The 24,375-nt window shown below is 42.6% G+C and overlaps 1 protein-coding gene across 1 annotated transcript in view; it reads left to right on the top strand.

Moving 5' to 3' along the window:
• The window catches only part of MDN1 (midasin AAA ATPase 1), a 3,484,183-nt gene that overhangs the window by 802,322 nt on the left and 2,657,486 nt on the right, over positions 1-24,375 (top strand). The window contains exon 21 of the mRNA XM_044071809.1: positions 23,606-23,753. Within this exon, the coding sequence (XP_043927744.1) occupies positions 23,606-23,753 (148 nt within the window). The remainder of the gene's footprint in view (positions 1-23,605; positions 23,754-24,375) is intronic.

Genomic DNA, 24,375 nt, shown 5'->3' with positions numbered 1-24,375 from the left:
TTATGCATTCCCACCTCTGCCCCTTCTGCCCAAGGTGCTTTTGAAAGCAAGAACAGACAAACCGAGGATGATACTGATTGCTCCAGATTGGCCAAGGCAACACTGGTATCCACTCCTGAGGAGCCTAACACATACTCCTCCCTGGTCCCTGCCTCTAATGCCTCTTCTACTGACTCAGAACAGCTACAAAACTCTTCACAGTCAGCTGAATACACTCAACCTCGCTGCATGGAAAATTCCTTGACACCACAACAGTCCCTACTCTCCAAGGAGGTGCAGGATGTCATTTTGGAGGCCAGAAGACCATCTACTAGAAAAGCTTACTCCAAAATGGAAGCGGTTTTGCTGTTGGAATGAGAAAAGAGGCCAGGACCCTAGAAAATTGAACTTGCCTCAGGTTTACAGTACCTAGCTGAACTGCTGAACAGTGGACTTTCATTTTCTTCCATAAAAATACATGCCTCAGCCATTTCTGCAGAATTCAACACGGATCCTCCTTTATTCTCTCACCCACTCTTACGACAGTTCCTCAGAGGGGCTAAGAATATAAGACCTCCAAGGAAGCAACCAATACCAGCCTGGGACCTTAATTACATACTAGAAAAATTAACATTGCCTCCCTTTGAACCTGCTGCCTCAACAGATCTGCAACATTTGTCCTGGAAAACAGCTTTCCTTCTGGCCATCACTTCAGCTCGTAGGGTTTCTGAACTACAGGCCCTCATGGCGGTGCAGCCCTTCCTCATCTTCCATCAGGACAGGGTTTCCCTTGCACCAATCCATCTTTTATGCCAAAAGTGGTATCCAGGGTAGCCTTAAATCAAGCCATACACCTACCTACCTTTTATCCTAACCCTCAAAACAAAGGGGAGAGGCTGCTTCACACTTTAGACATCCATAGGCAGCTACGTTATTATTTGGACAGAACAAAGTCCTTCAGGAAATCAGAACAACTTTTTGTGTCCTATGCCGTAGGGGCTCAAGGGAAACCAGTTACCAAACAGACCATTTCCAAGTGGATTGGCCACTGCATACGGTTTTGTTCCTATCATGGGAAATCTGTCCCTACTGGTATCAGATCTCACTCCACCAGGGCCACAGCCACCTTTACAGCCTTCCTCAGAGGCGTTCCTACTAAGGATATTTTGGAGGCAGCCACTTGGAGTTCTGTACATACCTTCACAAAACACTACCACCTACCCTTATATTCCAGAACAAGAGCAGGCTTTGCCACTGCTGTTTTGCAGGGCATTCTGGCTCAACCCAGTTCCTCATAGTACCTACCACCCTATGCATAGCTTTGGGACTCTACCCATCTGTGATTACTGCAGCTGTATGCACGATGAACATAGTACGGTTTTGTACCTACCATAAATGTAGATGTTCGAGTGCTAATACAGCTGCAGTACAGGTTTCCCTCCCTCCTTCCCCACTTGGTAAAGGCATGGGGCCTAACAACCTCTTCATACCACCTGACTGGGTTATCCTGCTATGTTTTATTTGCTTGCTTACACTGATTTTGCATTACATTGCATTGCTTGCATATGTAGATAAGCCTTATTTATGTATTGCCTTCCTTTTGGGGGCACCTGACATCTGAGGCAAGAAAGACTGAAGAACATGGCGTCGGCTGTGTCTTATATACTCTGGCCTTACTGACGTCAGAAGAGTAAGCGACGACAACCGACGCCGGACCAAGACTTTGGAATTCGGCCAACCGAGGGACCGCCTGACTGCTGAAAACCCATCTGTGATTACTGCAGCTGTATTAGCACTCGAACATCTACATTTATGGTAGGTACAAAACTGTACTTTTCTGCTACATGCAGTTTTTTGCAGAAAGTGGTCTTTTAACCACTATTTAATGAAAATGTTTATCCTGTGTTAAGGATCGTTTTGATATATTTAAGTTAAATGATGTGACATTGTTACCTGATGTTTATATGGATATGTTGGAGATTCACATTTTATATACAGTGGTTAAATATGTAGATCGAATAAGATCTATATTCAGATTTCTTAAATCTGGTCCATTTACTGCTTAGAGTTAATTTTTCTTTAAATAAATAGTCTCCTTTTAATAACATCATCAAGTCGCTATACCAGTGAGTGCTCCATTCGCCCCCAGTTATGCCATTTTTATTATGGATGAAATGAAGAAAAAGCTGTCTGAGTGTGTGGTTTCTCAAGAAGAGCAGTTTCAAAAACTACAGTTAGAAGACAGAATGTGAAGAGAACCTGAGATTTTCTGCTGTACCAGAGAAGCTGCAAGGAACAGACTGTATTATTTTTTTTTCAGTAAACATCTTTATTAAATTATCACTTATGACATAGGCAATCTTGCATCAGACTGTATTTATTTTATGGAAGTACACATAAGCAACTTGACTGGTATTCCACAGTAGAATTTGTTAATTGAAAGGGCACATCAAGTGTATGCTTTAAACCTGGCCATGAGAAAGTAGCCAAGGCCTGTATTAGTAAAGATGCAATCATACTTGCCAAAAGAGTTGATCCTAACAAAGCTGTGGCAGAAGGGCAAAGTATTAAAAATTGGAGTGTTTCTATGTAGGAAGTAATTGTTTACTGTACATCAGGCAGAAGAGAAGCAAATTTATCCCTGCAATCAAGGAATGTCAAGAGGCAGTTGTGAAATTCAAGCTGCTGCATGCATCCAGCTGTCTTCAGAGTACTCTTTCCTGGAGGATTATAGCAGTTTTAGGTGGAACTTAAGACATTTTTGGGAGAAATAATCAGCTTTCAGTAGGGAATATTGCTTATTGGTGGGAACTAGAACTTGATATGCAGTAGTGAGTATGCACTGGGGACCTAGAAGGGAAAATACAATAAGAGGGTAGATTTCTGAAGAAGTTAATGAACACATTTGGTATGGAAGATTTGATTTCAGTAATAGGAACTCTGACAGAATTTATGTATTATTCCCCAAGGTACAATAACTTGGCTAGAGTAGATAGAAGTTGTTTCACAGGAACATTTGCATTTAATTAAAAGCTTTGACACACATCCAATAACTATTTCATATCATGCCCCAGTAAAAGATAAAAACTTAAGGTAATGAAGTAAAAATAAGAGACTCGTACTTTCTCACATAACCTGTTGAAAAGGAGGGAATTTAAGGAATGTGTAGTGGAAATTATTCCAGAGTTATTTGTGATTGCCACCTTTGTGTGGAAGAAACCGGACAATTGCCACACCATCTTGCACTTTACACAACCTCTCCTCAGTTTCCCTGCTCACCCCACCCACTTTTTTTTTTACATCAATGTATAGGTCATCATGAGGTGGAATTCCTTTTTCTCCCTTTTTTAACCAAGTCCCAGTTTTCAAAGCATCTCATTAGCATTACTTTTCAATTAAGTTATTCTGTGGCTGCTTTTTTTTTTTTTTTTTTTTTTAACTAACTTTGGCATTCTGTTTGTGTAGATAAACAGAATAACGGAGTCTGTATAGTGCTTTCCAGACTACTGGCTCAACATTCTGATTTCTGGGTAGTCCCGAAAAATGCCAAGTAGGTGAATGACCCTAGAGAAAATAGAAATATCTTCAGAAATTACAGCTAACAGTGGGATGAAATGAAAATGGAGTTTAAAAACAGGGTAGAAATTAAAGAAAGAGTGACAAGGTTAAGTAGCAATCGGTGTTACAGGGGCTGACAAAGGTTAAAGTATTGCAGAATAAGGGAATCAAACGGAACAAGAAGAGGCTCACATACTGAGTGTTAAAGAGAAAACAAGGGAGTATTGGGATAATATGCATGAATTTAGGGAAAAGCTGTTTAACTATTTTTTTATAAATCCAGAGTACAAAAACTTTAAGCTCAAAGACTTAGCCAGCATAAAGTTGAAATGGTTGTTACCAAACTTAGGGAGGTTTTAACAAGAAAAATAACCATAGATCCTGTAGAGGTTTGAGATATTTTGAAAATGTCATGAAAATTTATATAAAGCAGAGAAAAATGGAAATCAAGAAAGAGCAAAAAAATGTGTATGCCAGGGTTAGAGGTAGATGAGGCTCAACAACTAACAGTTGAGATAGGAAGGAATAAGTATAATCAGTCTTCAGGAAAGTCTCAAGGAACAGATGGCATTCCTTTGTAAGTTAGGGAAGAAAGGGGTAAAGATCTGGAAGACTTTAACAGTATTTTAATAGGAGAGAAGGCACCAACATTTTGGAAGAAAGCTGTGGTGGATGTTTCACCCAAGGACAGTAAAAACCCGTCAGACCCAGCTTCATACAGACCCATTACAATGTTAAACCATGGTTATAAAGTGTTTGTTTATACTAACTATAGGAATGGCAAAGGTGATGCCAAAATTGATAGCTATGGATGTGCTGTATGTGGTTTTATGGAGTGGAGTTAAGTATTTGGTGTTAATTGAACAGTGATGATCCAGAGGAAAGCAGAATGTAAGAAAATACCACTATTGACTAGTCTTAATATAGAGAAAGAATTTGACAGAGTAAACTGGAAGTTTGAGTAGGGCGGTGGAAGTATATGCATTCCCTGATGCAAAAATAAGGTTAATTAGGAGGATATATAAATGATTGGAGGCAAGAATTGAAGTGGGAAGGTTCATGTCTGATACTGTGTGTGAACAGAATAACCAGGCACGGGTGTGCTCTTTCCCCTTTGTTTGCTTTACATTTAGAGCCATTGGCAAAAAAAAAAAAAAAAGTTCAGAAATGCAACAATATAATTGGTATGGTAATCAAGAAGTGTTTACTTTATTTGCAGATTATTATTTTGTACCTGATAAATCCAGAAAAGGACATCTCATGAACATTTTGAGACCATTTCTTCCAGGGATATAAAATTAATGAAGATAAAACAAAGGCTCTAGCCGTAAATGATTGTCCACATGCAAATTGGTTCAATCATGTCCATATTTATGGAGATACTATATGAAGTATTAAGGAGTATGGATTAACAAATGTTTTTGTTATGGTAGCTAAGGATATGTGGGAAGAGACTAAAAAGATAATACAAAAACTGAGAAACTAGAAGAGCGTGTTTATAGATATGGATAGTAGGATACAAGCCTTGTAAACATTTTAGTCCATTTAATTTTATGTACAAATCGGGCATATTTTTATCAACCATAGGAAAAGTTGTGGACAGTAGTAAGAGTTAAAGGAATTAATCTGTTGGGGAAGAGTCCTTGTTAAGTTTAATTCTGCTGGCTGCCAAAAAAGCAATTACTAAAAACTGGAAAGCAGATTCCAAAACCAACTTTGAAGTACTGAATGTTATAAAAAGGGATAAAGTAACTGGAAGCGGGATCTTAGGAAAATGGAAGAAGCATATTACATAGAAATTCTGCGAACAATACGTGCAGAATAATGTTCAGGAAGAGGAGTGAGGTTTAAGGCATGAATTTAGCAATTACATAATATTGGACTGAAATTACAAAGAAATAAAAAGATATGTGATGTATAATGTATGTAAATGGAAAAATATTAATATGGTTTATATTGTATATTAACGTATGCTTGCTTATGTCTTAAGTGATATAAAAAAGTTGTTAAAACATTGTGTCTGTTTTTCTTCAGTTGTTTCATACAACTAATTGCATCTTTTATTGGACAATCATGCATCTCACCAAATTCAAAGCCTTTGTGTTGAGCTAGGTTACATAAAATGTCTTAAGTGTTGCTGTTTTATCTATTTCTCATTTTCAGAAAATAAGTTTTTTCCCTCCGAAACACCATGAAGGAATGCAACCCACTGAATTTTGACTTTACAGCTGTTACAAGCTCACTGATGAAAACATTTTTGTATTGAAAGCTTTTGGTTTTCAGTCAAGTTTTCTTGAAACAGAAGAATTCCAGCTGGCTGTAACAATCAGTTCCACTGAGAATCATACCTTCTTATTTTTAGGCACTCTTGAGAGCAGTAGATCTGAAGTAGTCTACTTCATTTGCTCCTCTAACTGTGGGTTTACGGATCCGTATCTGATCCGAGATGGCAGTTTTACCAGCATCTGATGTGAGCTCCAAGCTCCTCCCCTTACCCATAATACCCCTCCATCTCCTTCCTTCCCGCAGATCTCATTTGCTGTGGATTTGGTTAGCATCGTGGTCTAGGAGCTCCAGGCATGGTGCTTGCTTTAATAGTGTTTTTCTCAGCACTTTTGGGGTAAGAGTGTATTTTATTTTTGTATTAGGTTAGGGTTTCCCTTTCCTTTCCCTCTCTTTCCCAGTGTTGTGTCGGAAAAAAAAAAGTCAGTTTCCTGTAAGCAGTGTGTGTATATCTGGTCTAAAACTACTGATGTTTTGTAGTCTTATCTCGCCTTCATTCTTACTGATGGGTTCGGAGCCGGTCCTCTCCTCCAACTTGGCCTATTTACAAGCTCGAAGTCTTCTAGTTGACTCATGGCTAGGTAGGTATCCCATGGTACACCAGTACAATCCCCAGATCTTGTTAGCCATGTCGACGAGTTCAGATGTGCTTCTTGGCCGTGGCTAAGTCGAACACATTTTGTCTAAATTTTAGACATTTCTATTTTTTTATATTTTGCTAGTATTGTATAGCTATAATTAGTGTCATTATCAAACACAAATCCCCTGAATATGGATAAAGTAACCAACGATAAAAGTATAATGTTCCAAAAAAGCCACCAACTCGGAATACACACGGCAAAACAACACTTTAATAAAAATAGTAAAAATATATAAAACATGTGAGTGCTTTCAGAGTCCTCTCTGCTTCCTCAGATATACTACAGTAACTGCTGCTCTTGTTTAAATAATGATACATCTGTGTCAAATCCAGTCAGTTGACAGTATCTTGAAAATAAAAATTAGAGACACACACTATATAAACAATCAAATCATATAAATAATGGGCTAAAAATGTATGTAAAAAACTGTAAAAGCTTGCTCTATAGCGTTAGTGTTAAAACTGTATAATGCATGTATAGATATTAAAAGATGTGACTAAACATAATAATCAATGTTTCAAAGCCCTGTTCCTGAGAAAAGGTTTCAGTGAAACCTTACTATTTAATTCAGGTGGTCTGTCAGCCTGAAATCTAATTATCCATTCTTGTTCTGAAGCTTCGGTCTTATTGTTCATGTTCCCACCTCTTTTATTTTCTTGTATAATGTGTAGCACTAGAAATTTGAAGGTGTGTGTGGCTCCCTCCTTTATAACATGCATCGCTAACGCACTTGTCTTTTTTATTTTTAATGTCCCTTACATGTTCTAGGACTCTGTCTTTGAGCAGCCAATTAGATGTTCTTCATTTTCCATTGCTGCAGTCCGAGGAGGTTAGACTGTGCCAGATTAGTGTTTGGAAGCGTTGCAATTATAATGCCGCCGAGGTTTTGCCAGGAGTTTCTATGGAGTCTCAGGCAGAAACTTTACTGTTACAGGATGTACCCTCTCAGGAGGCAGGCCAGGCTGAGGGGCTTCTCAGGTAACTATTCTTCTGTTGCCAAAACTTCTTTTAGGTAGGCCAACTTCAGCTTTCCTCAGTAGGGCTTCTCCCTCGGTTCTGTGTGAAACAAACATAAAAAAAATGGCAGAAGATTTGATTGATTATATGATAGGTTCTATAGGGCCCTCCGGTAAAGGCCTGGAGTGGAATCAGAGTTTGACAGTTTTGAAACAGGTTCAGGGGCTTCTGAGTCTTCTGAGTATCCTCACATTTCACTGATCTCCTTGATTGCTACCTCTTGACTTCTCCTCCTTTTGGATTTCTCTTTTTTTTTCAGACTGGCTTTCCATGAGGGAGCACTAAAAGGAAGCCAGGGAAGCCAGGGATTCTAAAAGGAGGAAGACTCTGGAATAGGCCTTTTTTTTACCCTAGCTACCTTTACATATACTGAATGTGGTGATGTGTGGTGGAAGATGTTTTGCAGGCCTCCCTTGCCCCCTGCCTCCTGCCTCTGCTCCCTGCTCCTCCCTGATAACCTGATAGGTACCTCATAAGTTTAAGAGTTATTTGTTTAGAAGTGGACCCAGACACTGTTTCTCAGGGGCAGGGAGGTAAAAGGCCTAAGGCCTCTGTGGTTAACAATCCTGTTCCCACTGGACAAAGAGGTTAGATAGAAGTGTACTCTCTTCCTCTAGCCCATGGCGTTGAATTGTCAGTTTCACATGCTGAAATATCAAAATTATCTCCTTTCTCTAAGGTGGATGCTTGCGGAAAGGTATTGATTGTAAGACTTGCTGGATTTAGTTTATGTGTCTGAACAAGTGGGCAAGCATTCTTCCACTGTTTCTGTTTCTAGTGGCATGCCTGGTTTTGCGAATCATTTGGCTGAGCATGTTAAAGACAGGATTTTTGGATGCTGCTCCTTTACAGTTGTTGTTGTGTTCACCTTCTGTGAAGCAGTTTAAAAGAAAATGGAGGACAAGCTAAGTCTATGCAAACTGGTTAAAGATTTTTGCAGGTACAGCCCACCAAGTTTAGTAGAAATCAGGTTCTCTTAGAACTAGGAGTTAGGCCTACTCAGAACAGGGAGTTCACCAGGGGCAGGGTCAGTGAGGAGAGTAACAGACCCAATGACCTGCCCTTTTCAGCTCAGTAGATTCTCTCTGGCAGCTCCTGCAAGAAAGAACGACTGTCTTTTCAAAAGAAAATTGGGATTTAATTACTCAAGACAGATGGTACACGTGGAGACTGCTTTAGCTTTTACCCCTGCTGGGCAAAGATCACTGGATGGTAACTTTAGATCTATCAGGGCTAGTTATTACAGGAAATGTCTGCGGTCAGAGAGAGAATTTCTTATCAGAGTTCTCTGCATTGCCCTTTGGCTTCCTTATTTAGGCGACTGCCTGATTCTGGCTCAAGAAAAGGAAGAGATGCCTAGGGTATTCTGTGAGCGAAATAAAAGTAGAGTCTAGCCCCTCCAAGACATGTGTGCTGTGCTTGTGTGACTGAGATACAGCAGCCCAGATGGCCTTTTAACCCCGGACAAACAAAGCTCATCTAAATGGAAAGTGGATACAAGACAAGTGGCCTGCCAGACTACAGCATCTACATATCAACATGAAGGAGATGTGTAGCAGTCCAGTTTCATTGCTGGCTTTCAGGAGTTACTTCTTCCAGGGCAGGTGTTGATAACTCTTCATTCAGCCAGGAGCACACAGAACTCCTTAGCAGATGTGTTAAGCAGACAAATCATGGATCCCGGAAACTGGATCTTCATGTATTTCAGAAATTGAAGACATAGATCTGTTCGCTTCTCCACTAAACCACCAGCTGCCACAGTTTTGCACAAAGGGGTTTCATCACACAGCTTGGAAAGTGGATGCTCTGTCTTTCAGTTGGACAAACCTTCATGTGTATGCCTTTCCACCTCTGCCTCTTCTTCCAAAGGTACTGTTAAAGGTCAGACAGGACAGGCCAAGGATGATTTTGATAGCTCAGATTGGCCTTGGCAACACTGGTACCCTCTACTACGGAGTCTGGTAAAGAAGCCTCCATGGCCTTAACCTTTGATTCCACATCTGTTATCCCAGCAGGACGGTCATCTGCTCAATGTCAAGCTTCACTCTCTTCATCTGACAGCCTGGCATATTCTGTGTTGAAACACAGCAGGTCTCAACTTCCTCAACAAGTTTTAAATGTGATTAGGAAGCTAGAAGACCTAGTACAAGGAAAGCAAAATGGAAGAGATTTTTATTTTGGAGTAAAGCAAAGAATTTGGAGATTTCTGAGCCTAATTTGAGTATGGCTCTTCAATATCTTACTGAGTTACTGGACAAGGGTCTGTCCTTCTCTTCCATTAAGGTTCATGCTGCAGCAATCTCAGCTCACTATGATTGTGACCCACCATTGTTTATCCTTTGTTCAAGCAGTTTCTTAGAGGGGCAAAGAGCTCCTACTCCTGCTTGGGATCTCAATTTTGTGTTGGAAAAACTTACTCTACAACCTTCTACTGCTGAATTGAAATATTTGTCATGGAAGACTGCTTTTTTTTTGGCTATTACTTCAAAAAAAGGGTGTCTGAGTTGCAGGCCCTTATGGCAGTCGAGCCCTTTTGATTTTCCATAAGGATAGGGTATCATTACACTAATCCTTCCTTTATGCCTAAGGTGGTTTCTAGTGTGGCTTTAAACCAAACTATTCATTTGCCTACTTTTTATGCAGACCCCAAAATAAAGGGGAAAAGATTTTGCATACTTTAGATGTACAAAGCAGGACTAAGGATTTTAGGCAGTCTCAGCAGTTGTTTGTTTCTTTTGCTTTGAGTTCAGGGCAAGCCTGTGTCTAAACAAACTATTTCTAGGTGGATTGGCTTTTGCATTGCATTTTGTTATTCCCATCATGGCAAGGAGGTTCCAGCTGGGATTAGGCCTCATTCCACTAGGGCTACTGCCACTTCAACAGCATTTCTACGGGGTGGCAACTAAGGATATTTTGGAAGCAGCTACTTGGAGTTCAGTGCATACTTTCTCTAAGCATTATCACCTTCCTATCTACTCTAAGTCTAGGGCTGGTTTTGCCACAGCTGTTTTGCAAGGCATGTTGTCAGCTCCTGCTTCTTTATGATTTGCCAGCCTCCCTTACCTCTGCTTTGATTCTACCCAATAGTAAGGACTGCAGCAATGGAAAATGAAGAACATAGTACAGTTTTGTACCTACCATAAATGTAGATGTTCGAGGATTCCATTGCTGCAGTTCCTTCCCTCTGTGTTTAGGGGTGGTTGTGTAGGTGAGTTTACCTGCTTATATTTTTGTATATATTGTTCATGTTTTGGTGCAGGTATTTTGGGCCTTGTCTTTTTAGGGTCTTCTGACATCTGGGGCAAGAAAAGACTGAGGATATCTCTGGTGACTGGATGCGGACTATACCCAATAGTAAGGACTGCAGCAATGGAATCCTCGAACATCTACATTTATGGTAGGTACAAAACTGTACTTTTTGCCTACATAGCAGGCTGGGCATTTTGTACAGACACCAAAATAAATGACATTCTTACTATGACTGTCTGTATAAAAGCGTGTATCAATGCTGAACTTTCTAGTCTGGTGTGTATACTGCCCCCCTCCAAATATGAAGGGACAGGCTGTCCACCTTCTTCATGGAAAGGTACCTAGCCCATCAGACCTTGCATAGTGATCTACATCTTACTTCTTGTAGCACAACTGTCTTTTTAATGACATGTTGTTTTTAAAGGTAAAAGATTGTGTAGCCCCTATAACACCTAGTTCATCCACATTTAACAATATGCCCCAATTATTTTTAATTATATCACAGACTGTACTGATATTACTTGCAAATGTTAATGGAATATGTAATACATCATTCTCTAGGTTCCTGGTTACTGTGGTACTGGTGGCATAGTTACTTTGGTTATCCTGATTGATTCTCGTCCTGTCATAATAGGGCTTGTACCTCTCTCTTCTCTCATTCCAAGCCACTTTAATTTGTTTGTCTATATCTCTGGCTTTATATCCGCTTTCAATAAATTCATGTTTTAACAGGGTAAGTGCCTGAGACAAACTATTATCATCATTATGTAGCCTCTTGTGTCTAATTATATCTGTCCTTTGATCACATTGGTTTTAGTGTAGTTAGGATGCATACTACTACTATGTAGGACATTGTTCTTTATTAATGGGTTTCCTATACATGGAGGCATGAACATAATTGAGTGTGTCTTTTGTAACCTTTACATCTTAAAACTCTATTTCTTTGTTTGAGTATTTGTATGTGAAATGCAAAAAGGGAGTAATGGTATTAACGAAATTTAAAAATTGCTGCAAATTATCTTCGTTGTCATGCCACAAGAGAAAAATATAGTCAACAAAAAACGCTTGTACCATATAATAGACTTAGCAAAAACGTTGCCTGTCAAAGTATTCTCAGTTTCCCATTGTACAAGTGCTAGTTTGGCGTATCTTTAGTGTCCAATAAGACAGTAGTACATTCCTTAACTACAGGATGCAGGTTTTGGTAGGCCATACAAGTTTTTTTGTTTGATATGTTAATAACAGGCATGATTTCTGAGCCACTTTTTGAATACTTCAATATAGAGTACCCAGTGACTCCAATTATGTATGTAAGAATGAGTCTTACCTCGGACACAGACCTCAAGGAGTCAGAAGGGTCCCCCAAGTCGTCCTCTGATGTCTCCTTCGTAGACATTCTGGAAATCCTTAAGCAGAGGTGCGGCTGGCCCACTGTCACCCCTTCTGATGAGGAGTCTGTGTACCTGAAGGCTTTCGGGTCTCAACCTTAAGCGTCTTGGGTGTCTCCACCTTTTGATGAACTGATGGAGCTTGTTAGTCGGAAGGTGAGGGATACTCCTGATGCTGTGGAGCCAGTCCCCAGGAGACCAAATAAATTTCTTTCTGCAATTAGGGAAAAGGAATCCTTTTCTAAAGGTGTTCCCGTAGATGCCATGTTGGTGGCGGTGGCCACTAAGAAGGAGCTAGTGGAAATTTTTTCGGTTAATCCACAAAATAAGTCTCGAACGATGGACAGATACAGGAAATGTGTCTTTTCGTCAGTGGCATTTACTCTTAGATCGCTGAACTACCTTACAGACTTCACGAGGCTACAGAGAGATCTCCTTAAGGAGTTAGGAGATTGTCTACAAGGTACATTCACTGAGGGAGTCCCTGAGAAGGTGTCTGCCCAGTTGTCCACCTTGAACTCTATTGTCAACTCGTCCATGAGGCTTATCTCGTATGCAGCCGATATAGCGAGTAGAGCAGTGGGTTTAGAAATTTCCATAAGGCATTATTCCTGGATGCGATTTACCAACACCCCCTTCGACAGTTCTTCTTTGTTTAGACCTAAGGTAAAGGACACACTCACCCGGTGCGGTCAAGAAGGAAAAACTCTCTCTGCCGTGGGAGTACATTTTACTGTTCCCTCTAGACCATATCCTAAGGATCAGAGTTGTGGTAAAATGTGGTTCAATAAGTCCCAGAGGTTTTTTCAAGACGCACAGGGTGACTCCTCCTTCAGAGGCAGAGGAGGAGGAGGAGGAAATGGTAGACGTCGACCTAGAGGCAGGGGCGGACTGCAAAACCAGGGAGGTTACGATTCCTTTTGGGGCCGGCCATACCAGTGCTCCTGATGTGGAGCCCGACTGTGCTTCTCTGGGGCCGATCGGGGGTCGCATTTCTTTGTATCCAGAAGCCTGGCTAAGTATCATTCAAGACAGATGGGTACAAAGAATTATCACCAGAGGTTATTCCATACCCTTTTCTCTGCCACCTTATGTTCCTAAGAGGATCCCGGATGTTCCACACAGTCACAGGGATCAGGCAACTGTGGAGGTCAACAGGTTACTGGTCAAAAGAGTCATCCAAACTGTCCCAGTAGACCAAATAGGATCCGGAACTTACTCCAGATTCTTTTTAGTGCCAAAACGTACAGGGGACTGGTGGCCCATCTTGGACCTCAGCAGGTTGAACTAATCAGTAAAGAACAAGTTCCAGATGGTGACACTGCAGTCTATATTCCCGTTACTAGGGAAAGACACTTGGATCTGCTCAATAGACCACCAAGGCGCTTACTATCTCATAAAAATGGACAGGGCATTGAGGAGTTATCTACTCTTCCTGCTGGGAGCCAGTAATTACCAGTTTCGTCCTCTGCTCTTTGGTCTCACCACTGCCCCCAGGGTGTTCACAGTGTATGGCAGTAGTGACAGCTCACCTGAGACGTCAAGGATTCCAGGTGTTTGCGTATCTGGGCGACTGGCTCCTTACCGCCCCCACCAGGCATCTACTTCTCCAGACCAGGGATGCTACCATTCAGCTTTGTGCCCAGTTGGGGATTACTATCAGTTGGGCAAAATCTGCCTTATTGTGATTTTTATAGGCGCAGAGATACACAATAGACAATACTGGCTCATCTTCCAGTAGAAAGGGCACAGAATCTGGTTCTTCAAATTCAACGTCTTCTCCCTTACAAAAAGTCAAGGTCAAGACTGTTCTGAAGCTTTTAGGGATCATGGCTTCCACCATACTACTAGTGCCACTAGCCAGGCTACACATGCGGATTCTTCAATGGCTGCTGTCGTCCCAGTGGTCCTTTCAATATCTGCCGTTAACTCATCAAATACTGCTGATAGACTCTTGCAAGAAGGACCTAATTTGGTGGACTCAACCCAACCAGTTAACAACGGGCACTTCTTTTGTCCCTCGCCAACCCGTTGCCACTGTGACTACGGATGCCTCACAGGATGCGGGGGGGGGGCATTATCTCGGCAGGACTGTCCAAGACACATGGCAAGATCAAGACTCACCTGCATATCAATGTTCTAGAGATGAGGGCGATGCTGTTGGTGTTCTTCACGTCCTTCTGCCTCTTGGGGCGATTGCAATATAATCAGACAACATGGTATATCAACAGACAAAGCGGGACCAGAGCATACCCACTCTGTCGAGAGGCCATTTGAATTTGGATGTGGGCGATATCTTCCCAGCGTTTTCCGGTGGCAATGCACATCCCAGGGACAACCAACGTGATAGACGACAAACTCAGCCGGGCAATTTGATGCCTCACAAGTGGTCTCTGAAACATTAAATAGCGGAGCAGATTTTCCCCAGATGGGGACAGCCTTGCTGTGATCTCTTTGCCAGGCCGCTCAATACCAAATGCAGCAGCTATTTCTCCCTCATCCCCCCTCCGGCAGAGTCACCGAGAGAAGCACTTGTTCACGATTGGCCTCTGGGTCTCCTTTATGCTTTCCCTCCCTTTCCTCTCGTATCCAAGGTTATTCAGAAAGCGAAACAGCTGGGAAGCAAACTGATCCTCATTGCTCCTTACTGGCCTCGTCTGGTTTGGTTCCCCTTTCTCGAGCCTCTTCTCCTAGACGATCCTTGGACTCTGGACCCAGTGCCAGATCTCTTGACACGCATGTCAGGTTTGCTTCATCACACTTTATTTACCCTCAGCTTGGCTGCTCCAGTTCCATCCCTAGTCAGGCTTCACAATTTCTTACCTTCAGTGATTCATATCCTTATGTCATCTCATAAACCCTCCACTAGGAGATTATATTCCAGTAAATGGAAGAGCTTCTCTATCTGGGCTGTGAAAAAGAATGTTGACCCTTACACAACCCCCATTCCTGTGGTTTTGGAATTCCTGTCTTGAGCTTTTCCACCAGGGCTCTGCGGCTGCCACAATCAGGGTTCAGATGGCAGCGATTTCTGATTTTCATCTAGGCATACAAGATTCTAATCTGATGTCACATAGGCTGTGCAGAACCTTTCTCAAAGGTGCCACTTTAAGACCCCCCATTTCAGGAATCTGTTGCTTCATGGGACTTGCATTTTGTGCTATCCAGACTAACGTTGCCACCATTTGAGCCTTCTCATTCATCGCCTTTGAAATTTCTGTCTTGGAAGACTTTTTCTGGTGGCAATCCCATCTGCCAGAAAGGTGTCAGAGTTACAAGCACTGTCTGTAAAACCCCCTTATCTGATTTTTCACAAAGACAGAGTATCTCTTCGTACTAATCCATCCTTTGTCCCCAAGGTCTGTTCTCATAGCACTTTGAACCAATCCGTAGAACTTCCGGTAGTGTTCCCGATCATTCCAAAGCGGCAGAATACAGGTTTCATCAGTTGGATGTTCATAGACAATTATGTTTTTATTTGCACCGGACTAAGGAATTCAGGAAGTCAGATAAATTATTTCCTTCTCCGAATCCATGTCAGGTTTACCTGTTTCCAAAGTGACCCTCTCAAATTGGATCTCTAGCTGTATAGCTTATGTTTACACATCTGAGGGTAATCCTTTACCTTTCAAGATTAAGGCTCATTCTACAAGATCTCAGTCTACTTCTGCAGCCTTTCAAGCCAGGGTCCCAAATGATATATGTGCAGCAGTTACTTGGGCTACCCCCCACACATTTATTATTCATTACAAATTGGATTTAACCTCCAGGGATAGAGCATCCTTTGGTTCCACGGTACTCAGGATTATTTTTCCTTGAGTCCCATCAGTAAGAATGAAGGCAAGATAGGACTACAGAACATAAAGAAGTTAGGTACTCACCATAACATCGCATGTTTGTAGTCCATCTCGCCCTTCATTCTTACGTACCCACCCTCCTACCCTCCCATCCTGGAAGTATCTGGAGACAGGAAAATATTGTTATTCATTGGAGACCTTTTATTATTGGCTTCCTTCTGTATATTTGTGGTTATTTCTCCTAATTAGCAGCAAACATAATCTGGGGATTGTACTGGTGCACCATGGGATAACCTACCTAGCCACAAGCCAACTAGAGGACTTCGAGCTTGTAAATAGGCAGTCAGAGATGAGGATCGGCTCCAAACCCATCAGTAAGAATGAAAGGCCAGATGGACTACAAACATGGAACGTTATGGTGAGTACATAACTTTTGTTTTCTCCTGTTTATTTTTGGGCATGGCCGATAAAAATAAGCCTGTCTTCAGAAAGTGTGCAGAGTGTGATCATAAGTTATCCCCAGCAGATGACCACACTCTGCATGGTATGTTTAGGGTCGCACATCTGTCAATCGACTGCTCTATTTGTGCAGGTTTTAACCTGTGGACCTTGAAAAGATCGCAAGGCTGCTCTATTTGTGTGGGTTTTTACCCATGAGCCTTGAAAGATTGCAAGGCCAAGCTGGTTATGAAAGGACTGTTGTCTGCTTCGGGGGCGGCTGTCCCCATTACTACTGCTACAGTCACGGCTATGACTGCTTCTGCAGCTTCTTTCTCCTCCCAGACTGGGACTTCACTCCTGTTCAGAGTCCTGTTGAAGGGGATTTTTCGAGAAAAGAGAGACGAGACTAGGTAGAGGTCCCCGGACCGGATGAGTCCATCGGGTCCTCCCCAGAAACTCCAGGCTGTTTCCAGGCATAGTTCTTCTCAGCTCCAGTCACCTAGGTTCTCACCGGAGCCGGAAGAGGCTAGACCCTCTTATAGGGTGTCAGTGCACTGACCTTCTAGGTCGACGTCAGTGGCTTTGTCGTTGGGCTCCACCAGAAGCTTGAGTGAAGTGGAGATGTACAAAATGATAGATTTTATTCACACCCAGATCCAGATGGGAGTCTTGCCAGCCCCCTCTCCATCTGGAGGGGGGAGCCCACTCTCTTTTTTTCACTCCAATAACTTCTTCTCTGATCCGACCCCCATTATCGGAGTTTTTGGATCTGAGGAATTTGAGTCAGGTGGGGGGTGGCACTGATGGCACCTTGTACCGAAACGCTCTCCATTGCCCTGAGCACATCGGCTCCAATGAGTTAGGACTCTAGCAGCTCTAGGAGCCATAGTCTAGGTATCTGATCCGAAACGGGGTTGCCATCAGCTCTGGCCATGTCGGGTCATGCCCCCCCCCTTCGGCATCTCTGCACACTTGTGGGCTCGGCTCAGATTCCCCCATCAGGTCCAGGAGGGCAGCTGTCTTACTCATGGCCCAGGAGGCTCATTCTCCTTCGGCGTTCGATGTGGTGGAAAGGGTCCTCTCTAGTGGGTCGCGACCTCTGACTATTTCCTCTGATTCCAACCCGGCTCCCTCTGCCATTTTGCCCACTCAGCAACAGCGTGTGCATGAAATGTCCCAGGCGGTTCCCCTTGCAGAACAGACTGTTCGCGAGTCCCCATCGGAAAGTCCCACCAAATAGTCCCCTTGCAAAAGGACGTGCAAAAGGAGGACACCGACTTGGAGGAGGGGAAGGCTCCCTCAGATTACCCCAGAGACGACATGGAAATCCTGCACCAGTGGGTGGGTGATCTGCCCCCAAGCCTACCTCAGGCGAGTCAGCGTTTCTGGAGGTCTTTGGCATGGGCCCGTCTACTTTTTGAGTGCCTCTTCTGTGGATCTATTAGTGGACCTTATCTCCCGGGCATGAAAGGATCCGGACACAGTGGAGCCAGTTCCAAAGTAACCAGACAAGATCCTGAGCCCCTCTCAGATAGACCTAGTTGGAACAAAGGGTCCCCTGTAGACACTATGGTGGTAGTAGCAGCCACCAAGAAAGAACTAGTGCAAGAAAGTTCTGTGGTCCATCCTCCCGACCGTGAGTCCAGGACGATGGATCACCTAGGGAAGTAGTTGTATGGCTCAGCTACCTTTTCCATTAGGGCACTGAATTACCTGGCACACATCACAGAGATAGCAGAGTCGTCCCTGAAGTCCATGTCGCTGGAGGATAAGTGCACATTCTCCGCGCAGATGGCCACTCTGAAAGAGGTATCCAACACGTCCATGCGTCTCCTCTCACATGCCACTGAAGGAGTGGCAAGGGTGGCCTGGTCAGGCATTGCCATGAGGTGTCATGCTTGGCTCAGGCTGTTATTTCACGGAGCCCTTTAAGGCATTTGCAAATGCCCCTTATGATGGTTCTTCCTTGTTCAGGAAGACCATTCATGAGACATTGGTCCAGAGCGAAAAGGACTGGAAGACACTGTCTGCTTGTCGGGATCCGCTTCTCTAACTCTTAAAGATCCTTCTCCAGGAATCGGTGAGGGCAGAGGAAGATATGGTTCCAGAAGTCTCAGTATTCCCGGGATGCTCAGGAATCATCTTCCCCCAGAGGGAGGGAGTTTTGATAGATGCCATCCCAGAGGAGGAGGGGGTTCGAGGAATGTGGGGTCTAGAGAACTGTTCTCAGACAGGTCTGCGCAGCAGCTCTGAGGGGCTGCTCGACTGCTCTGCTCTAGAGACAGTCGGGGGTTATCTTTTGTTGCACCTAACTGCATTGAAGTCTGTGTCAACAGACTGTTGGGTGCTTCAGATCATAGAGGCTATTCTATTCCCTTTGTGAAATTCCCTCTTCCACCAAAACACCTCCCAGATGTACCACCCTCACAAAGGGGGAGGTAGCAGCGCTAGAGATAGACAAGCTGCTAAAGAAACGAGTCATCCAGCCTGTCCCCCACGACCAGTCTGGATTGGGCTTCTACTCTGGTGCCAAAGAAACGGGGGACCTAAGACCTATTCTGGATCTTTCCATCCTCAACATGTCAGTTGCCAAAGAAGTTTCGGATGGTCACGTTGCAATCCATCCTGCCTTATCTGTAGGAGAAAGACTGGATGTGCTCAATAGATCTCCAGGGCGCGTATTACCATATAAAGATCACAGATGCTCAAGGAGGTTCCTCCTCTTCTGGCTAGGCGCCAATCATTATCAGTGTCGAGCCCTACCCTTTGGTCTCACCACAGCCCCCAGGGTGTTCACCAAGGTCATGGCAGTTGTAGCAGCTCACCTGAGGCTTCATAGGAGACGGGTCTTCCCATACCTAGACGATTGGCTCCTTGTTGCTCCCACCAAGTGTTTACTTTGTCAAGCCAGAGACTACTTTTTGAAGCGGTCAGACCACCTGGGAATCACTATCAACACAGCAAAATCTTCTCTGATCCCAGTCCAGGTTCTAGAGTACATTGGAGCAAGGATAGATGCTCTACAAATGAAGGTTTTTCTAACCCCGGAGAGGATTCTGAGCTTGCGTCTCAATGTGTCTCTGGTTATTCAGTCACACCTTCCATCAGCAGGGATGGTACGTCAGTCGAGCATTGGGTTCAATGTCAGCCACTATTACTCTTCTCTGTGCTAGTCTTCATATGCGTGTTGTATCGTGGACATTAGCGGTCCAGTGGTCATGGTTAGATCTGCTGTTGACTCATCCTATACGCATCAACAGGGTTGACGAGGAGTCCCTCTTCTGGTGGATGCACTCCTCAGTACTGGTCGAGGGACGTCCATTCATTGCAGCCCCTCCCCAAACCACGGTGACCACGGACACCTCCCAACTAGGGTCGGGAAGCATTGCTCGGGAAGGACAGTCCAAGGCACATGGTCCCTACATGAGACCAAGTTGCGTATCTGTGTTCTAGAGAATGAGGGTGGTCCTTTTGGCATTGCAGGCCCTTCATGCCTTGTTCCCTCTGGGAACAATTGCAATACAGTCAGACAACGTCAGTTGTCTGGTACATCAATAAGCATGGAGGAACCAGATCATATCCCTTCTGTCGCGAGGCCATGAGAGTGTGGGAATGGGCGATCCCCACCAGCCGGTTTCTGGTAGCAATGCACATTCCAGGAAGGTCCAACATACTGGCGGATAAACTGAGCAGAACTATTTTGATTCCTTACGAGTAGTCTCTGAATCCTTCAGTGGTGGAGCAGATCTTCCTCGAGTGGGGTTGGCTTTAGTTTGATCTCTTCGCATATCTTTCCAGTGCGAAATGTAGCGAGTTCTTCGCTCTGAACCCTCCACAGGGGGAGTCCCTCAGAGATGCTCTAGTTCATCGTTTGGCCTCCTCGTCTTCTCTATGCTTACCCCCCCGTTACCTCTTATTTCGAAGTTCCTCCAGAAGGCTCACAGGCTAGGGAGCAAAGTGATCCTCATTGCCCCATTCTGGCTTCGCCAAGTATGGTTTCCCTTAGTCTGGTCTCATCTTCTAGCTCCTCCAAGGATCTTAAAGGCGATTCCGGATCTCATCTCTCACCTCTTGGGGGTTACACATCCAAACCTGGACAGACTAAAGCTCACTGCTTGACTGCTCCAGTTCCCATGATAGCTAGGACTCTCCCGGTTTATCTTCTCCAGTTAAGACTATTCTGGTGGCAGCTCACAAATAGTCTACCAGGAAGCTTTAGTGCAGTAGATGTAAGTGTTTTTCCAACTGAGTTTCTCAAAGGGATCTGGATCCTTTCACAGCTCCTGTCTCAGCGGTGTTGCATTTCTTGGCATATATATTTTGTCAAGTTGCTAGCTATTCTATGGTGAAAGTTCAATTGGTTTCCATTTCCAGCTTTCATATTGAGGAGAACATGGTTTCTTTAGCATCTCTGAAGTTGGTAAACCCTTTATTAAGTGTACCTTTCTTTTAAGACCCCCAGTGAAGGATCCTACCCTTCCATGTGACCTGACTTTTGTTTTGCAGGCACTGGTTGCTCCTCCCTTTGAGCCGTCCGTAGACCTAAAATTTTTATCTTTGAAAACTGCCTTCCTAGTAGCCATCACCTCGGCTGGGAGATTTTCAGAACTTCAACCATTGTCTATCAAAACTCCATGTATGGTCTTCCATAAGGACAGGGTGTCACTTCGTACCAATCCATCCTTTCTCCCCAAGGTGGCTTCCGAGACTAATACCAACCAGACAATTATGGGTAAGGGGAGGAGCTTGGAGCTCAGATCAGATGCTGGTGAAACTGCCATCTCTGATCCGATACGGATCCGTAGCACACAGGTTGAAGATAAATGAAGCAGAACTACTGAGATGGAACATTATGGTGAGTACAGAACTTTTTTTCTTCAGTTTTGCAAATTGTAAGTATATTGCTGACTGTTCACTGTCATTTTGTTAGGAGATGGTCTCATCTGTACAAGTTCCGTTTTCCATCTAGTTTCTTGAAGTGAGGGAACTTTGCATTACATGCTAGCCACTGTAATTTATTTTGCTCTGTCTGAGCTGTACAGACATGTATAACAGTTTGGATGACAAATTTGATGTTGGATGTCTTCGCATCTGACTTGCTGATGTCTTGCTTTATTTTTAAACACCTTTATTAAAATATCATTTAAGACATAGGCATAAGAAATTCAATAAAAATAATATAAATCATATAAATATTTACACACATTATAAATTAGATTTTTCTTTCTTTATAGCAACTACCTTTCCCATCCAGCATTACATAATTCACTCAATTTCTGCCTTCTCTTAAACCTCCCTCCATTATTGTGTATTCCCAAAATTCCATTTATTTCTATGTATTTTGCTTCTTCCCCTTTCTAAAGATCACTTTTAATATCTTTTATCCTTTTTACAATATTCAGTACTTTAAATACAGCTCGTTTACATTTTGATTTCCATTTTCTAGTGATTGCTTTTTGGCAGCCAACAGAATTAAACTTTGTAAGGCATTTCTCTCTAGGCAATTCAGATCCTGTGCCCCAGTGCAAAAGAATAATTTCCTGAGTTACAGGCATTTGCTTCCCCAATATTTCAGACAGAGTACTCTACTGTTTTAAATTTGCCAACTAATTGTACTCCCAAACAGCATGCTTCCATTCACGTCTTTCTTATTACACCTCCAGCATTTGCTGTCTACCTGAGGAAAACATTCTTTGAAGTCTTCTTGGGGTACAGAATGGTGATGTCTCACTACTTAGATATAAAGTAATTGTAAAGGACAAAGAATTATGTACATATCTCTTTTGTTGTGTGCTTAATTGACCAAAGGCTGATCATGCATTTGCTTTGTGTAATACATGAAATACCATACACTGTTTGTAAGCCCGGTTTTCTTCCCTTGTACCTAGCCTCTGTCAAACTTTAAGGGGATTCTAACCCACAGTGCAAACTGTATACCGACTATTAATAGGGTAGCAAATGGGCAAAAGCTGTATAGTTAGTCTTCTCCCAGTAATCCCTCAACTTTCAGGCCACTGGGTGAACATAGGCTGCTGGCAGTTGCCCTGACCATACACCACAAGACTGAATATTGATGGTATTGCAGGTGTTCAGATATGTGTGTTTTCATTTGCTAAATGAGATTCTGTCAGCACTTTTATCCCTCTGTCTTCTCTTCCCATATTCTTCTCCTAACTGTTCAGTAATTGTCCAGAATTGGTTCAAAAAGGGGTAGTATTGCACTTGCTGTTTGGCATTTACCATGGTGCTTGGCATCATTCATCAGTCCTGTTCGTGTACTCTGTTTCAGAAGGCTACAGTCTGTTTTTGCTGAAACTGCTAAAGGATCATAAGGCTTTTATGGGTGACAGATATAACCTGACGTGCATTCTTCTGATAAATATTCTGAGTTTTCTGCACCTTGATTTAAAATATGAAAGGTTCATTGATGAGTTATTTTCAACCAGTGGCTTGTCTTCAGCACCACAGTCACTGTTGGGCTGTTTTTAAGCAGGCTTATTACCTTGCTGTTAAGCTGTCATTTGGAGTTTGTGTCATTTAAAAGGTAAAGTCCCTTTAAGTAAATATGCAACTGCAAATTAAGATCACTTTGACATCTGAAATTAACCAAATGTATTGGACTGAAATTGTGGACTAGTTAACACTGATGATAGATGTTGCTGTCAGAGACTGTGGCTAACTGGCTGTAAGTTAACAGCTCATAAGTACTCTTTATATTCTGGGATCACTTTGCCTGCCCAACCTTGCAGCTAATCCTGTTCGGTCCATTATTTACATACCTGGAGTAAATTATTTTTCATGTTGATGTACTTGGTTATGTCAGGCTTTTGTCCTGTTAATCACTATCATGTACATGTTCCTAGTTTCTGTACATTGTGACATGTTGAATTATTTAATGCATTTACCAGAGTTAGTGTGTAAAATGTTTGTGCTTTGTGTACTCTGGTTATTGCAAACAATATTCCCTGGACTAGCTTACCCACATGCAAACAAAATAAATATGACTTTCACACAGGATTTTTTGGGTTGTGCGAGTACAAAGTTTGTTGTGTTTATTGAAGTGACTTTTTTTTTAATCAAATATTGAAAAATATGTAATGAGATAGCGGTCATGTGACACAGCAGCATTAGTGATGCTTCTTTTAATGACAAAAAATTATGAACAATTTCAGAGGGTATCTAATTTGGGAGGGAGGGGGCACTAAACTCTTCCCCCCCAGAATAAAAAATGTTTGTGCTTTTGTCTTTGCAGATTCTATTTGACTATAAGAAGAGAGGCCAATAGCAGACTAAGAGATGGGACAGGCCACCGTCCCCATTACAGTCTCAGAACACTCTGCAGGGCCCTACGATTTGCAGCTTTAAATCCATGTGTCAACATTCAGCGTTCTCTTTATGAGGCAAGTACTTATTTTGGCATTATTGATATGTTGAGTCCTGCATATTCTCTATTTTGTTTTAATCTGCAGTAATATTGTACTGCGCTTAGTATTCCAATTTGTATGTTGACATTTGTTGCTTGTGATTGAAAATGAGCACTTGAAAGTGCCAAATGCTGACTTTCATTTATTGTTGAGACCAGTACTAGTGGTTAGCTAGCATCCTGAGGAATAGAAATGAAGTTGAGGTTCACTTCAACTTGTGCGCGAGGTGCACCTCAACTGTCATGTTGGTGAGATGGATCCTGTCATGAAAACTGATTTGAGGAGAAAATAGTTAAAGGTTTTTAACTGTGGCTTTCAGTGGATAAGATTTAAACTTTGCAGATTTTTTTGTATGTTTTTTAGTATCCATAATAAACTGTTTCTTGTTTGGATGGTTTTACATAGCTAATTATTTTGCTGGTGTCTATTTTCTAAGACTGGAAAATAACTTTAGTGATGCCTTAGGAAGGGTTCATTAAATTATCAGTCTAGGATGAAGTATGGAGACATGGTAGATTAAGTTCTGGCTTTGAAATAATCTTGCAGTAGTATGTTCTAAAGTATGATGGTGCATATGGAATGCAACACAAACGTTTTT

This window comes from Protopterus annectens, chromosome 1.part0, assembly GCF_019279795.1.
Source record: "Protopterus annectens isolate FY-2018-M chromosome 1.part0, PAN1.0, whole genome shotgun sequence".
In the NCBI taxonomy this organism is placed as follows: Eukaryota; Metazoa; Chordata; order Ceratodontiformes; family Protopteridae; genus Protopterus; species Protopterus annectens.
The sequence above is the reverse complement of the archived record's forward strand: the minus strand, read 5'-3'. Positions and strand labels throughout refer to the sequence as shown.